Source organism: Phyllopteryx taeniolatus, chromosome 16, assembly GCF_024500385.1.
Source record: "Phyllopteryx taeniolatus isolate TA_2022b chromosome 16, UOR_Ptae_1.2, whole genome shotgun sequence".
In the NCBI taxonomy this organism is placed as follows: domain Eukaryota; kingdom Metazoa; phylum Chordata; class Actinopteri; order Syngnathiformes; family Syngnathidae; genus Phyllopteryx; species Phyllopteryx taeniolatus.
The window spans coordinates 4,373,870-4,390,952 of record NC_084517.1 but is presented as its reverse complement, the minus strand read 5'-3'; the positions used below and the strand labels follow the sequence as shown (position 1 = coordinate 4,390,952).

General features: G+C 43.2%; 2 protein-coding genes across 4 annotated transcripts in view; one reads left to right on the top strand and one right to left on the bottom strand.

Annotated features, from left to right (window-relative positions):
- Positions 1 to 432: 432 nt before the first annotated feature.
- LOC133466607 (venom nerve growth factor 1) lies at positions 433 to 7,895 on the top strand. Of its 3 annotated transcripts, XM_061750517.1 has the most exons (3): positions 433 to 904; positions 5,192 to 5,250; positions 5,352 to 7,895. In XM_061750517.1, the coding sequence occupies exon 3, from the start codon at positions 5,371 to 5,373 to the stop codon at positions 6,517 to 6,519; it is 1,149 nt and encodes a 382-aa protein (XP_061606501.1). In that variant the 5' UTR covers positions 433 to 904; positions 5,192 to 5,250; positions 5,352 to 5,370; the 3' UTR covers positions 6,520 to 7,895. The 3 variants fall into 3 exon arrangements, with proteins under 3 accessions (XP_061606501.1, XP_061606502.1, XP_061606500.1); XM_061750518.1 differs by lacking the exon at positions 5,192 to 5,250 and having other exon boundaries at positions 433 to 957; XM_061750516.1 differs by lacking the exon at positions 5,192 to 5,250 and having other exon boundaries at positions 435 to 904.
- Positions 7,896 to 8,443: 548 nt separating this feature from the next.
- Positions 8,444 to 17,083, bottom strand: part of ppfia3 (PTPRF interacting protein alpha 3) — a 30,594-nt gene continuing 21,954 nt past the window's right edge. Inside the window, exons 29-32 of the mRNA XM_061750498.1 lie at positions 15,817 to 15,885; positions 15,514 to 15,676; positions 12,613 to 12,678; positions 8,444 to 11,516 (exon numbers count right to left, since the gene is read on the bottom strand). Of these exons, the coding sequence (XP_061606482.1) occupies positions 12,626 to 12,678; positions 15,514 to 15,676; positions 15,817 to 15,885 (285 nt within the window). The 3' untranslated portion in view covers positions 8,444 to 11,516; positions 12,613 to 12,625. The remainder of the gene's footprint in view (positions 11,517 to 12,612; positions 12,679 to 15,513; positions 15,677 to 15,816; positions 15,886 to 17,083) is intronic.

The following is a 17,083-nucleotide window of genomic DNA, read 5'->3' as shown; positions in this document are numbered from 1 at the left end:
GTCAAAACTTTTTAGCTGCTAGCAAACAAAATGGCGGGCGACTACTACTTTCTATTCTTTAGACAAAATGCCTCCTAAAAATACATCTACTCGTTCTCCTTTTTACATGTGCAACTTGTTGACTTTTGTCCCGTGTGGTTTTCAACGAGTGACATCTTGAAAACGTCGTCTTTTATCAAACCAGGGAAAATCACCCAGCCATGAGTAGCTACGTCAAGCTAGCGAAGCTAAACACAGGAAAGGAGTCAAATAAAAGCAGAGTTAAAAATGATATCTGAAACTGTACCGCGTAGATTTAGATGAATAGATTTATCCAACCGTTTGCATTCATGAAAAATAAAAGTAGCAGAGGAACGTTAAACCCTGGTCGCGTTTCTTTGAAATGCTTTTGTTTGTGCGAGCCCTACCCGGATGTTAGGTGTTGCGGTAATGCCAGCTTGTTGACTCCCGACTTGACTTTATGCGCCTCGCTCGTATCCAGGCGGAGTTGCGGAGCTTCTTCCAACGTTTGGGCCAACTTGTTCACCTCGCCACCGCGCATACTTGAACCCAGGAATGTTTTCATGTTTGGCCTTCTTTAGAGGGGCATTCAGGCGCCGGATTTCTGCTTCGCCTTGCTTGTCGGGGCTAATTGAGCACTTTGGCTGGGTGCGCTCCCTGGACAGCAGACGGACTTTTTTTTTTTTTTTTTTTTATACTACTTTCTTTTCCCCCCCCACTTACACCACATTGGATTGATTTTTTTTTTGGGTGATGTCATGGACTTTTTAAAAGTACAGAGACGTGTGCGTGTGTGTTTTTGACTCCCGCTCTAAAATCAGTTGAGGGACTGTCTGGGGGCCAGGACTTGGGAATCAATGCGGTGCCAGCTGGAAGGACGCGGGGTCCGGATCTCACCTCAACGGTATGGACAATTAACTTTTAACCCCAACATTCAAGACGTTTGTTACCTGCATGGTACGTAAAATAAAAATTAAAAAGAATTAAAAAAAGAATCTTGCTTGAATGCATCCCTTGACAAGAATAGAAGAAAATAATTAAAATGGGGTCAATTAGATATTATATGGATTAAATGTCTGCTGCATTGGAAAAAGACTTGGCATATGCAACCTTAAAACCTGATTTACTCATCGCTAATGTTTTTTTTTTTTTTTAATTTAATGTTAGAAGATGCATGGTGCAACTATTAGCACAGATCAAAGCGATCTGCAAAAGTCCAAATATGCCCTAAGCTTAGAGAACATAAGAATAACAGAATAACATGTCATTACACTTTTATTGTGTTATTTTGGGTCCTTTTCTGTTTCCTGCTGTGTGTTTTTTTTAAATTGTACCCGAACTTTTGTGACATTTTCTGCTCAACGCTCGAATTCCTTGCATGTTTTTTTTTTTGGGGGGGGGGGGGGGGGTGTTGGAGCACATAAATGTGTGCGTGGCGGGAAAGTGTAAAAGTAGTTAGTTACATGGCAGATGATGTTCTTCTGGTGAGATGTCGAGCATTATGTGGGATTTCTTCATTAAGTGCTGGCGATTTCTGATGACGCGTGACCAAAATGGCCGACCACCTTTTGAACTTCTGGCACGGGTTCTTGAGACTTTTTCATGCGTCCCGTTAGGATAAACATTCACCCAATTTCGCATCGATTGGTGAAACTGGTGTCAGGGATGATTTATTTTTCTTTTTTCTTTCAAATTCGACAGAATTGGGCCCCGCGGCGTGAATGTCGCCGTACGTTACGCGAACTGAAGTCTGTCGGCACCGCAGGTCGGAAATTTACGAATTTGACCCGGGTTTTTCAGAGATCATCTACAATCGAGTCACTTGGAAACTAAAAAAAAAAAAAAAAAAGCAGCTGTGACGTGAAGAAGCTTGTGACTAAAGTTGAACACCGCCGGACGTCATCAAGTGGAAAGCAGAAAGATGAACTCCGCTTTTTGGGGGGTTTCAGCTCTTCCTGTGTGGGCCTTGTGTGTGCGTTTTTTTTTTTTTGTTAAGTGCCCCCAGGTTTCTCCAGATGAAAGCGCGCGGATTACTGTAGGACAATGGCGCTCATCAGCCGTCGGATGGTTTGTCATTTCGGGTGAAAAGGCCCGCGGGCTAATGGCACACTATTTGCCGCCACGTGTGGTCCCGTTTAGTGGCATCCCTTCTTTGATACCGATTCCCAACATGCGTCACGGTCAGAGTGCAAGATTGCATCTTACACGGCCGAAGGGCTTTTTTTGCCGTTGAAGGCAGTGCGATGGTGCCGCCACCCGCTTTTTACGGGGTTCAACGGAATCCACTCCAATAAATGCCCCTCCCCCGATTAGGCCCACGTGGGAGGCTTTCATTTCAGCGATGTTGTTTCCGCAGCGACGAGCGCGTCGTTAGGTACGCCATCGGAAATATCTGCCTTTACAAAGATAATAACACTGACTTTGAATGTCTTTAGGGTGCGTTTACTTTTCATTTGTTTTGGGACTGCATTAGATTGAGGAGGCGTACCTAATGTTGTGTCCAGCGAGAATGTAGGCACTCATAAAGAATACGTACATCTTTCATTTAATTCTAAACACTATATCAATTTTTTTTTAGCAGAATTCTGCATTTTTCTTTAAAGGATACATGAATTATTAAATGTGTTAGGGCCAAGTGACAAGAGCCTGTCGGGCGAGAGGCGTTGGTACACCCTGAACCGGTCGCCAGCCAATCAATCGCAGGGCACATAGAAACAAACGACCATTCGCGCACACATCCAGAGAGGCACCTTTGTAAAAATAATAATACAGTTGAAAATGCTAAATGCTAAGTGCTTAAGCATCATGGAAAAGCACAGAGTGGAGTTCAGAGGTCAGTCTCCTTGCTATTTTTTTTTTTTTTTTTTTTTTTAACGTGACGAGTGGGAGGGCTGCCTAGTCCTGTGTTTGTTTAGACTCCGTTTGGAAGCATGTTAGCGTTACCGCGCGCGCGCACACCCACGCACACACGGCGAGGAGGGTCTTTGTCGAGGCCTGCGCCGGCCGAGCGTGTGACAGGAGCAAATGGAGCGCGCTATCATCAAGGCTTGCGCAAGATGCAAAAACACTTAGTGTGACACACACACAGTGTAATTAGCCCCCCCCCCCCGTGTATGCGAGGGGCGTGTTAAATGCCGGGGTGAGCCTTCCCTTATGGCGTCATCGCACGAAACACACCTGACGACCACACGCACACACACTTAAATATCACGCATTCGTCATGTGTCATGGTTAAGATGGACTCATTTATCGTTCGTGTCCTTGAGGTTTTGGTGTTGTGCGTAAGTCTCATTGCAAAAAAAAAACAACAAAAAAACCTCAAATAAGTTTTTTTTTTTTTTTTTTTTTTTTTTTTCGAGCTACAGTGGGTACGGAAAGTATGCAGACCGCCTTAAATGTTTCACTCTTTGTTATATTGTTATATTATAATCATTTAAGTTCATTTCCCCCCCCCCCTCCCCCTCATTAATGTACACACAGCGACCCAAGTGAATTGCTGAAATTGTTGCTGATTTATTAAAAAAAGAATAAACTGAAATATCTTTTTTTTTTTTTGCAATGGGACTTACGCACAACAGCACACACCAAAAACCAAGACTCCCCAAAAATGTTTTTGCCAACTTCAAAGAATTTAGAGAGAACCGCAAACATTTTTTTTGTAATAAAATAAATAAATATAGTCTTCAGTGACCGTCATGTTTTTTTTTTTTTTTTTTTTGGTAAACATCAGTAGTTTTAGTCCCCAATGAACATAATTTACGTTTTGCAAACATCGAAGACAATTTAGAGTCCCGAAAGAACATACATGTTTTTTTGTCAACCAACTCATTCATTGTAACATTTGTTTGTCAACATCAAAGACCATTTTATTGTCCTCTCAGAACGCAACATTTGTTTTTGTTTTTAGCGGTCAAAATAACGAAGCCAACATCATAGATAATGTAACATTTTTGAATAACATTTTTGCAAAGCTAATTTAGTCTTCAGTGTTTGTCCTCGATCGAATCTTTTTTGAATTAGTTATCATATGGATTATTGGGTGCGCGGTGGGCGGCTGGTTAGCACATCTGCCTCACAGTTCTGAGGACCCAGGTTCAAGTCCAGCCTCGACTGTGTGGCGTTTGCATGATCTCCCCGTGGGAAAAATACTGCTTGCCATTTAGGGAACCCACTTCTATACAAAAAAAAAAAAAAAAAAAAAAACAACAACAACATCGAGGTAAGACATGCTTGTTTTTATTTACGGTTGTTTCCTTTTTTTGTTGAGTCAGGCCACACAGGAAGTTGACGCTATGTTTCATCAGCAGGGTGTGGTTTATGAAAGACTTTTTAAACCCTGTCAACGCGCTGACTTTTGTTCCGTCACACACACACACTGACAAAACATTTGTGTACACACGCAATGTGTGTAAGAGATGGTGTGGGCGCGTGTTTTGACAGCGTGTGTGTTTTGTGTGAGATCGTCATCCTTTTTGACTGATGACTGAATCCGTGATGTGACGCGTCAAACGTGTTTGTGGGAGCCGGGGGCGTGTCTTATATTTGACTTGTCGTCCTCATCGCCTGGCTAATCGCCGCTCGATTGACATTTCCGTCGCTCCACCAAGGCAAAAGGAGCAAGTGCAGCGAAGTGTCAAGAATGGACAGGTCAAGGGTCGCGAACCCGGCTGTGTGGTGGGATTGACTGTGTAAATTATAAAAGTCTACAGGACGAGAGTATGAGTGAGGGGGATACACAAGCAATTTGCATATTCATGAGTTATTGGTGCTCTATTTGTCGAATTATTATGACAGTGGGGATAGGGACCGGGCTCAAGCGCAAATAGCGAAAATCTGCAGCTAATTTATGTTCCATTATAATTGATGTATTTATTATAATAATGAAAGTTATGCGCTGGAAAATTAGCGGAACGATGTCAATTTGACTTTGAAAAAGTCTGTGACAAACGGTGTTCAAATGGAGGCGTGTGTGTTCCCTTGGCGGCTTTCACGTGGAACGTTTTGAACCTGCGCACACGGCTCGCGTGCGTGCACACGCGCGCAAGTTTGACTACTATGTGTGTGAGAAAGTGAGGTCGTGTGAGTGTGTGTGTGAAAGACTGAGTGTGCGTGTGTCTGTGTGAGACTTTTAAGTGTGCAGGATCTCCATTTTGAGGAAGCAGAGGGCGACCTGTCGTTTTTTTTTCCACAGGTTGTGCCAAGATTGCAAGGCCTCGTTCCTGCTCGAGCTCGTAAAGCCGCAGCCCTCCCGTAAAATCTCCCCCTTTTTACATCTTAATTGAGCCACTTAGCGGAATGGCAGCAAGCACATTCCCAAAGTAACTCTCTCTCTCTCTTTCTTGCTCACCCAGCTGATACGTCCTGGGAGTGATGCACTGGCTTCCCCTGGTTGCCATGGTGATCGCCTCGGCCCTGCCCTTCCCTCGCAAGCCCGCGTCCAGGATCGCCTCCGCCGCCAGCGTGGACGACGACCGGCGTCGCCTCCCGCTGGACTACAACTCTCGGGGAAATGCCTCGCAAAAGGACTACAGAACGGCCGCGCTGGAGAACCGCACCAATAACTCGCCGGAAAGGAGCGGCAGTCGACCGCAACGCACCAGGGTGGGCGGCGGTTTTCTGGACTCGACTAACGCACCCACGCAAGTCTCTGAGGTGGAAACCCAGATAATCCAAAGTCCTGCATCCGCCGGTCCGAGGACTCAGAGAGGGTCTACGACGACCGTTCCCACGGAGCGCTTCGGGAACACGTCAAGGAGGGGCCCCACGGCGACGCCGACGCCGGCGAGCGGCGTGGTCAATGGGACCCCTGGGGCAGGGTTGAGCATCCTGGAAGGCCTCCTGGAAAGGGACGAGATGTTTCTGGACAGCCACCCGCGGGTCCTGTTCTCCTCCTCGGCTTCGCCCCCAGACCGCCCGCCCCTCCTGGTCATGCTGGAAGGCGGCCTTCCGGAGGACGACGCGGAAGAATCGGAGGACGCCCACGTGGAGGGCCACGGGGATCGGAGCCTCAGTTGGGTCAACGCGTCGGGATTTGCATCCGACGTGGGCCGTGCCCTCAGGAGGGACAAACGCTCGCATTTGATGGACCGGCGTCGGGGCGAGAAGTCGGTGTGCGAGGCGGAGAGCGTATGGGTGACGGACAAGACGACGGCCATCGACGCGCAGGGCCAGACGGTCACCGTCTTGCAGGACATCCAGACCCAGACGGGTCCGCTCAAGCAGTACTTCTACGAGACCCGTTGCCGCCAGGCCGAGCAGCAGAAGAGCCACAGCCCTGCCACCGGGGGGGCGTCCCAGCCCACTGGGGTGGCGGGCGCCGGTTGCCTGGGCGTGGACAAGAAACAGTGGGTGAGCGAGTGCAAGGCCAAGAAGTCGTATGTGCGCGCCCTCACCAAGGACGCCAACAACCGGACAGGTTGGAGGTGGATCCGAATCGACTCGTCCTGCGTTTGCGTGCTGCTCTCCCGAGCCAATCAGATCCTGGCCCGCGAGGCGCTTGCCAGGAGGGGGCGGGGATAACCGTACGACACACCTCAAAAACCTCACATGAGAACATAGTATATAGAGATGTTTTTCTACGATTTACCTTTCATAACCTAAGTTATTAGTACGTAAGCATGTGTATGACTTTGATATTAATATATTCCTACATCTGTCTATGTGGACATAAGGTGCTTAACAAATGGATTATTCAAATAGTTGTCATAATTTTCAGTTAGAATCAAATGTGGAAGGAAAAAAATTGCAAGATGCAAAAATCATAGGAACAGAAAAAGTTGTAATGAAAAAAAAAAGGTAATTGTACCGGAAAAAAATAATAAATGCATACAGGAAATTGAACTGGAAAATTTAAATTAACCATTTAATATGAGCAAAATATTTTATTTGAAAGCGTGTCATTGAATAAGAAAAACATTTTGTAAGAATACGTTTGTAATAGTAAGAGGAAAAAAAAGTCATCATTTTATTAGACTGAATCATATCAGGAGAAAATGTCATCATTTTTACTCTATTTTACTGTATGTTTTTTAATATCATGAGAAAAATGATTTACTATAACCAGAAACAAGTCACTTTTATGAGAGTCAAGTTTATAATTTGACAGGAAAAGCATTTTGTTTCTCACATGGAAAAGGCTGAACATTTACTATAAAAAGGTGTAATTTTACGAGAAAAAAGGGTTTTAATTTTAATTATTTGAAATTTTAAAAAGAAAAATATTTGATGATTATAGAGAAAAAAATGGTCGCATTACAAGCAAAAAAGAAGCAGTTTGTAAGCATGATGTAAAATGTAATTATACCAGAAAAAAGGTATTAAAACAATAAATGTGTAATTGTAATTTTACACAAAAGTTGTTTTTTTAAAACAATTTTTTAAAACGCATTTATTTCAAGAAAACTGTTATATTACGGTAATCAGTTTGTAATACAATAAAAGATAACCAAAAAAAGTCACAATTTCAACAGACACATCATATTAACCGATTGTTTTTTTACACATTTTGTTTAATATGGTAAGAATGTTTTTTTATATAACCAGATTTAAAAACAAAAAACAAAAACACAATTTTAAAATTTGTAATATTTGAAAAAAGTCACAATTTGAGGAGAATAAAATATTATTCCAATAGTTTTCATTTCACATTGTAACCAAGAAATAAAAAGACACTTTTAGGGATTTCCCGCTTCATCTCAAGCAGCTGCGGCTAAAAGCTTCCATTTGCATCCATTTGTTAAGCACTGTATGTACGTTTGTATGTATGCGTGTATGTATGGATGGATGTATGGCGCTTGTATATTTATAGGAGAAGCGGCGCCCCCATACTGAGGTTTTTGTATGAATGTTGTACCAGACGGGGACCATCTTTTCAATAAATGACAGCGCTTCATGAATGCCATCGAGTGTTCGTTCACTGATCGACGGGGTACACCCTTGACTGGTCGCCAGCCAATCGCAGGGCACCGGGTGAATGTGAGGCTTTGTAAAGCGCTTTGGGCACTGTGATAAGTGTCGATAAAGTGCGATATAAGTGCAGTCTATTTACCATTTACAAATACACAAACAATCATTCGCGCTCGTGTTACCAATTTCGGCTCTTCAATTGACCTACCGTGCATGTTTTATCCACACAGGCGAGGCCGAATTTGAACCCAGGTCCTCAGAACTGGGAACTGCCCGAACCAGTGGTCCACCGTGCCGCTCCTGATAGACATGTCCACCAAATTTCAGGTGGATCGGTGAAACTTGTCATTGTTTTTTTTTTTTTCCCCCCAACTTCCAACTATGGGTCCTTGAGACTTCTCTGTGTGTCCTGTCCTGATATATATATATATATATATATATATATATAAAATGTAGCATGTAAGAATTGACAGCAACTTTCATATGATGAGCAGATCCACATGGATTGCTTTATTCATTTTTTTTTTTTTTTTTTTTTTTTTTTTAACATCACCACTTTTATCATATTTGTTCATTTTCCATATAGGATATCTTCAGTTTTGTATTACAGTCACTTTAATCACGGAAATCTGCCATCATTGCGCGACCTGTCGTCAGAATGGACACGGATCAGCAGCGCTAGTGAGTGGAACGGTCGCCTTGTGTTTGGACTGGCGACCATTAGGTCTAGCTCCAAACTGAATGGGTCTTAATGAGAGAGAGAGAGAGAGAGAGAAAGAGAGAGAGATAGAGAGAGCGGGAACAAGGACTTACACGTACATACATTTATCCAATACATACCTTAAAGAAAAATAGTCATTGTAAAAAATAAAAAATACAACTGAAAAAAATCTCAACACATTTTACAAATTGAACCCCCCCCCCCAAACCTTTTTTGTCAGTTTTCATTTTGGAACCACGCCTTGTTATCTTCACCATTAAGGGAAAAAAAACTAAAAAATATCTCGTCTTCTTTTTTTCCTTGTCGTTTTTTTTTTTTATTTTTTTTTTAAGACATGCATCGTAAACAAGGAGGCTAAAGGTTTCGTTTCCTGGGGTTCCGACTCACCCCTTCACTCACCCCCCCCCCCCTTCCAGAGAATTTTGTTATGGCGTGCGTGTGTAAAATGAGCGGCTACTGTCTGTCCCATTGTCTTTGAATCTGCTTTGTCTTGATGTGGCCCCTCCCGTCATTCATCTTTCACCGTCATGCTCCGCCAAAGATCCCAATGGAGGAGTCCGCTTTCAACAACTTCCCAAAAGTCCCAAAACACCTTTTATTTTTACGAAATATAATAAATAAATAATATTTATTATATATAAATCAGTCGTCAGAAACCGACAAATCGCGATGTCTGATCCGGTTCTGCGTGCGCGGCACGGACGGACCTACTCATACATTTTTAACGTGTACATTTTGCGAGATACCGGTGTGAAAGAGGAGTTCACTCATGGAGTTTATTAGCCAATTATGGTGGAATATAAGTATTTGGTCAATAACAAAAGTTCATCTCAATACTTTGTTATATACCTTTTGTTGGCAATGAATGACAGAGGTCAAAGGTTTTCTGTAAGTCTTCCCAAGGTTTTCACACACTGTTGCTGGTATTTTGGCCCATTCCTCCATGCAGATCTTTCCTTTCCTTTCCACAGATCAGTCGTCCTGGTCCCTTTACAGAAAAATTGCCCCAAAGCATGATGTTTCCTCCCCCCGTGCTTCACAGTAGGTCTGGTGTTCTTTGGGTGCAACTCAGCATTCTTCCTCCTCCAACCACAAGTTGAGTTTTTAACAAAAAGTTCTATTTTGGTTTCATCTGCCCATATGACATTCTCCCAGTCCTCTTCTGGAACATCCAAATGCTCTCCAGCAAACTTCAGACGGGCCTGGACATGTACTGGCTTAAGCAGGGGGCCACGTCTGGAACTGCGGGATTTGAGTCCCTGGCGGCGTCGTGTGTTACTGATGGTAGCCTTTGTTCCTTTGGTCCCAGCTCTCTGCAGGTCATTCATTAGGCCCCCCCCATGTGGTTCTGGGATTTTTGCTCACTGTTCTTGTGATCATTTTGACCTCACGGGGTGAGATCTTGCGTGGAGCCCCAGATCGAGGAAGATTATCAGTGGTCTTGTCTGTCTTCCATTTCCTAATAATTGCTCCCACAGTTTATTTCTTTACACAAAGCTGCTTACCTATGGCAGATTCAGTCTTCCCAGCCTGGTGCAGGTCTACAAGTTTGTTTCTGGTGTCCTTTGACAGCTCTTTGGTCTTGGCCATCGTGGAGTTTGGAGTGTGAACTGTTAGAGGTTGTGGACAGGTGTCTTTTATACTGATAACAAGTTCAAACAGGTGCCATTAATACAGGTAACAAGTGGAGGACAGAGGAGCCTCTAAAAGAAGAAGTTACAGGTCTGTGAGAGCCCGAAATCTTGCTTGTTTGTAGGTGACCAAATACTTATTTTCCACCATAATTTGCAAATAAATTCTTTAAAAATCAGGCAATGTGATTTTCTGGATTTTTTTTCTTATTTTGTCTCTCATAGGTGAGGTACACCCAAGATGAAAATTCCAGGCCTCTCTCAACTTTTTAAGTGGGAGAACTTGCACAATCGGTGGCTGACTAAATACTTTTTTGCCCCACTGTACTTGTCAGAGCAGTGCGTGTCGGGTGTTATACTTCACACCCCCTCTCCAGCTTTATTCCCTTTCACATAAACGCATCCGCATCCCACCTCCGATACCTCGGAAGATGGGTACATTTTCGGGTCGCCTTTGGTACCTTCCAAACCGACTTTGACTTTGCTACTTCCTTTCAAAGTGGGCTTTTTTTGTTTCTGTCAAGTGTGAAACTTCAGTATTCCACAACGCTGGGTTCTGTGTGAAAGCCACATGTAGCCAAATGCTGATTCTACTTCTGTTGTGTCAGTTTTCACATCTCCGTTCCGGCTTCCCGCGATACCTTTTTCCATAGATGACACCCTGCCTCTGTTATGCGTTTGATACTACCTCCACTGGTGTGAAATTGTCGAGTTGCCTTCAGTGCCTTTCACACAGAACCCTGAGACAGGCTCTACTTCTGGGCTCTCTGCGTAAGAGTCAGGAAACAGTCGAACCTGATGCCTGTGTGACTGGCCCCCTCCTCCTCGGAGCCTTTCAAGTATATCATTATGGGATGCATTCAAAGGACTTCGGATCGGCTTTCAAGGTGCTCGAGACAAAAAGACGAAGAAGAGCGGCATGGCTGTGATGTGGTCTGCCGCCCGGCGCTCAAAATGTTTTACTTCCCACATGAATCGGGGACACTCAGACGCCGCCCCCCCCCCCCCCCTTGACGGCAACAATGGCGTCGTAAAAGAGGGGCCACAGAGAGAGGACTTGGACTTCCTGCGCTGAAAAAAAAATTAACAAATCATCAGGTCACCTTCGTCCTGTTCGTGTTATTGCAGAATGCTCGGAGCACAACTAGCCAGAAGTTGAGTGTAGTGTGTGTGTGTGTGTGTTGTGGGGCGGGGGCGCTTTCTTCTTCTTTAGAGTCATTCTTCAGTGAGTCGGAGAGTCCCAGTGTAATCGGTGCCCCCTGTGGAGACAAACAGCATGAGTCATTTGACGGACCTTGTGGAGTTAACTTTTTGGAGGTTTGTGATTTATGTCGAGTCATCAAACTTGGCCGCTATGCTCCACCCACACGCAGTGACGAAAATTCGAATTATTTGCATTTTAGCCTTGCCCGTCTGTTTAGTATACCGTACAAGGTTCAAATTTGGTAGTAATGCAATCCTTGGAGGGGTACGTGGAAAAAGGGCCAAACTGGACATAAATGGCTTTACTTTTTGTAGGCAGCGCATCTGCGGCGGGTTGCAAACGTTTGCGGATTCGGATTGTCGTGCAAGCGCAAGGCTCGCTGTGCGTGTTTGCCAATTTGTCAGAGCGGTTTGCACCAAGCTGGGCATTGCGGTGCAGCGAGGATGTGCCCGCCCGGCAGAGTGACAATTTGGTGGCAGACAGACGGATATTGACGTCTGAAGAAATATTTAAACTACCCAGTGGCAATGCTCCACTCACGCACGGCTCGCTGCGAATACGCGTTGCCCTCGTGTCTCCGTCACGACTTTCATTGCGTCACATTTAAAGGGAATGAGAGGAGAAGCGTTGATTGGTGCTGAATGAAGTCGGCTGTAAACACACCCACTGTGACTCCTGGATCCGCCAGGCTGCCCTGGTCTACGAAATTACCAAGGCAGTCTAACTCGTCCCTTGTTCATTGTTGCACCGCATGCCACGCCAAATTGACGCCGGTCACGAAAATAGGATCCGGAATGGCCACTTCAAAGGAAAACAGCAAACTTCCTTAATGTTTTTGTGCAAGACTTTTTTGTGGGTCTACTCACGATACACACGTCTACCAAATTTCATGTTGCTAAATTAATCTGGATTTAGGGGCTGAACATTTTTTTCTCAATTCCTGGGGCCAGGTTTTGGGAAGAAGAAAGTATGGGAAAGCCATCAATAAGTGACTTTATTTGAAATAACAGCAAAACAAAGCAATTTCGAGTTAACTAGCAGTGGGGAAAAACAACAACGACAACAAAAAGACATGTGCAAGCCATCTCGTCTCGCCGCGCTAACGAAAGGACTCAATGCTTTAACGAGCGCATGGGCGGCCGTTCCCTCACCTCAGCTGCTCCCTCAACACGAGTACGTCCTCACGGAGGCGGATTCACCCCGGGCACCGGAGCTGGCTGTGGACAACACAAACACACGCACGCTCACATGTACACGCCCGAAAGAAAATGACACCGCAGCTTTAAATCCACCATTCAAAGTGTAACAAGCTAATTAGTAGCTAATTGATAGCTATCTACAGAAAGCTATCAACTGTCATTTTAGTACGTTTTCTCAAAATGGACGCTAGTTAGTAGCTAACTGCCATGCAACCAGGTGGTAGTTGTAGCCGTCTATCATTTTTGTACATTTTCCCGAAATGGAAACCACACTACTGATGTAAATAATGTTGATAACGAACTCGCGACTTGGTTTCAACTTAGCTCCAGAAACCGAGGCGGCAGTTGAAGCTTATCTGTCATTTCTGTAAGTTTTCTCAAAATGGACACCTCAACAGATGTGTATAATGTGTAGCGAGTTACTTGTTAATTGCTACTTAGCGACAGAAAGCTTGGAAATAGCTTGAGATAGTGGTCATTTTTGTATGTTTTCTCAAAACAGATAGTAGTTAATTGCTAGTTTGACACAGGAAGCTAGCGAATAGCTCGAGGTAGCTGTCATTTTAATATGTTTTCTCGAAATGGACGCTAGTTACTAGCTAACTGTTAGTAAGATAAATATGCTCGCCGTTGTAACTAGCAGTCATTTTTGTACATTTTCTCAAAATTGTTCCACATTCCAGTGACGCGAACAATGTTAATGTAAGTTGGTTGCTAGTTAGCTACAGAAAGTCTATCAAGTTTTTTTCAAAATGCATGCCTCAACAGATAATGATAATAATAATAATAATAATAAAGATGTATAATGTGTAGCTGTTTAGTGGCTAATTACTATTTTCCTAGAGCTGGAGCTAGCTGTGATCATTGTCTCTTCTCTCAAAATGGATGCAAGTTTATTTACTTTTATAATTATTATTAAATTTGTGGTATGGCCCGTTGTTACTGCTGTGGTTATTGTTAAAGTACTCTATAATAAAGCCGAGTTAGTCATATTTCGTGAGTGAGAGGCATTAAAAATTCCCTAATCCTTCTGTTGTGTTCGTTTCTCACGAACAACAATAACGTTCCCGTGTCAATTTGACCCAAGCAAACCAAAAGTGTCACAAAGAAACAACAAATAAACTTGATTCATGTCGCATTATTACGTGCATTACTCACAATTTCAACATTGAATAAGATGTTAAGAGAATGGATGGCTAGATAGTGTTATTAAGCCAAGCAGAACATGTTTCAAACAGCAGTTTTTTTTTTTTGTACAATTACTTTTTCATAATTTTTCACTTTAAAAAATGGGTCGAGTTCATGTAGTTTATATTTAATCATCCAAAGGTGTCAGAAATTAAAAAGGAACCTCAATAAACATGACTTATATCACGCTGTTAACTTAATCATGAACCATTTCAATCCAAATTTAGTTTTGTTAAGTCAAGAACAATGTTTCCTTCATAAAAACAGCTTTTCTTTTTTTCTTTCTTTTTTTAAAAACAGGTCAGTTTGACCTAGCATCATTTTCGTATTATTTTGTCCATTTCAGGCACTTCAGGATCATTAAATCTGATTTATATCTCACTACTAACTCCTTTACTAACTACTTCAATCAATGTTTAGTTTTATTTGCTTTATTTACACGGTTTATTTATCTGAACAAGCTTTTAGTTTTAGGTTTGACGCCACCTTCAAAACCCATTTCCTGTCAGATATAATGTGAAGAAAGACTTTGAAAAAGTACAACTTTTTGTCGCAATTCCAGCGGAACATAAGCATGTGTGTTGCTTGCAGGCATGTTCCAACAAGCTGCGAAAAACATATATTGTGTGCGAATGTGTGTGTTTGTGTGATTAGCAACTCAACAGGAACTTTATCATGCAGTGTGTACTTTCCAGCCACATTCCAGTACACGAGGAAGTCAAATAGTTGCAAATACGAGCCGCCACACCCACAGAGATGCACTGAAAGACTAAAGAAAAATCTTTTCCATGTTTTTCTTGGTTTTAATACTTTATTAAAGAAGTTTGAATTTAAAGCGTTGATGCATTGTTTCTTGATTAGCTTGAAAAAAAAAATGTTCAAAAAAATCAAATGAAATAAGACCAAATAAAATACAAAAATATATATTTCAATATCTGTAGAATAAAGTCAGTTTGTGTTTGCATTGTTTTGCATTAAATCCAAAGAAATAAGTATTACGTGTTCTAAAATATGCTTAAAATATACCAATTAAAATCGATGAATTCCTTAAAATAAAACTGATAAATAAATTAAATATCCTTAAAATAAAATACAAATAAATACAATTTATTTCCTGAAATATCCTTAAATTGTGTCCATAAATATCCTAAAATAAGCTTAAAACACGTATAATATCCAATCATAAATTAAAATGAAATAAAACCTTAAAATAAAACCTAAATAACCGTAAAATCATAGTGGGTTGTGTGTGCTAAATTAAATACTGCAAATACAAGGTAAGGGTGTATTGATTCGTTTTAGCAACGATTCGATTCGTATCATGATTTGTGGATCATTTACAATGATTACAATCCAAAACGATTCAATGGTTGAAAATCGATTCAGTAACTTTTTAGCCAAAAATTCATCCAGTGTGACTGTGAAATAAATAAATAAAAAGCTCTGACTGGAAGTCTCTTCCTTGTCCTCCAAGGAAATAACGCTAACCTAAAGAGACCGAATAATAGTTTGTAACAAGCTCCTTGAAGACCCTGAGGCCCGATTCCTGTCATTGCCTGACAACGAGTCACGCCCCGAATGGCAGCTCAAAGCGGCCTCGCCCCGCGGGGTCGGCAAGGTGCGGCGGGCGAGGGCACGACGGGCGGGTGACGGGTGGCCACTCACCGTCGCTCTGGACCTTCCTGAGGGTAACGGACGGCGTGGCGATGGCGGAGGCACGGAAGTTAGCAGGCAGGGTCTCAGCCGAGTCCGACGTAACGCCCCGCAGGTCCTTCTCGCGGAACATCTTGCGCCAGGAAGGAGAGCGCGTGAACGTCTTGGTGCCGTCCTGCCAGGGCACACCGAAAACGCACGCTCAACGTGTGTGTGCTTCTGTGCTTGTGTGAGGGCCCTTTTGTGTATGTGTATGTGTTGTGTTTTTTGTTTGCCTGCAGCAGTTGTGCGTGTGCGTGCGGATGTTTGACGGACCTCATCGGGCCGCCTCTCGGTTCCCATGGTGATGAGCGAGTTGTACTCCTGCTCAAGGAGCTGGCGAGCCTGCAGGACGGAGTGCGTGCATGAGTGACGGCAGCAGCAAGTATCGTCAGCAGCGTCGTATGTCACAAAAGCTACACAGGTATCAATAGCCTCTATGTGAAAAATATGAGAAAATGCATACACATGTACAGTATGTAGATATGAAAGTGTACATTTGGGCTCGGAAGAATGTATTCGCTATTCGAATCAATTCGCAAATCCCAATGAAAAAAAAAAAAAGAACAATGTTCATGGCAGACTGTGACCACGGCAGATGAATGAGATGAAGTCATGCAAGATTCACTCAACACAAGATGGCGGATGATTGACGAGAGCTACCGATAACTAGCAGCTAAGCTAACTAGCTGGTAGTCGACTAGATGTTGCTAGGAAGCAGGGAGTGTGCACTTTTCGGCAGCGAGACCTGCTTACACAGACCTTGGCCATAGCGAGGGATCATGACCATTAAAGTAAGTCTTAAGTGTTTTGGCAACTGCTTTTTTCCGGAGGAAAAATGTGGCCGTCGTGACTACATCGGCGACCTCAAAAAACTGCCAACGGGACGTACACAGGGGGCTCTCGATAGTTTATTAAATAAACAAATTGGATTTTTCATTTGGTGGACTATTCTTTTTGAATAATACAAGGAATAAGAGATCGAATTGATTCAATCATCGCTTGCCAAAGACAAGAATATCGATTTAGGGTGTTAGGGGCCGAGTCGGAGCACTAATATATACTCTACAGTATTTTCTTCTTTTCCTTTTTTCCCATAACTTCATTGTGTGGCTCATCAACTTTATTCCTCTGTAGTTCCCACAGCTCTGCACATCACCCTTGTCCTTAAAAGTGGGCACCGTTCCTCAGGCATCTTCTCACGCGCTCGAATTCTTTTGAACAAGCTGGTCAAAAATTCCACAGCCACCTCTCCTAAATGCTTCCAGACCTCCACAGGAATGTCATCAGGACCAACTGCCTTTCCATTTTTCGTGCTCTTCCATGCCTTTCTAACTTCCCCCTTACTAATCATTGCCACTTCCTGGTCCACCACACTTGCCTCTTCTTCTCTTCTTTCTCTTTCATTTTCCCCATTCATCCAGCGCACGACTTATCTCTATCCTTAATCACCCTAACCTGCTGCACATCCAGGTCTGGCCAACCTGTATAGATCATTTTCTCCTTCTTTAGTGTCCAACCTGGCATACATTATATGCTTCGT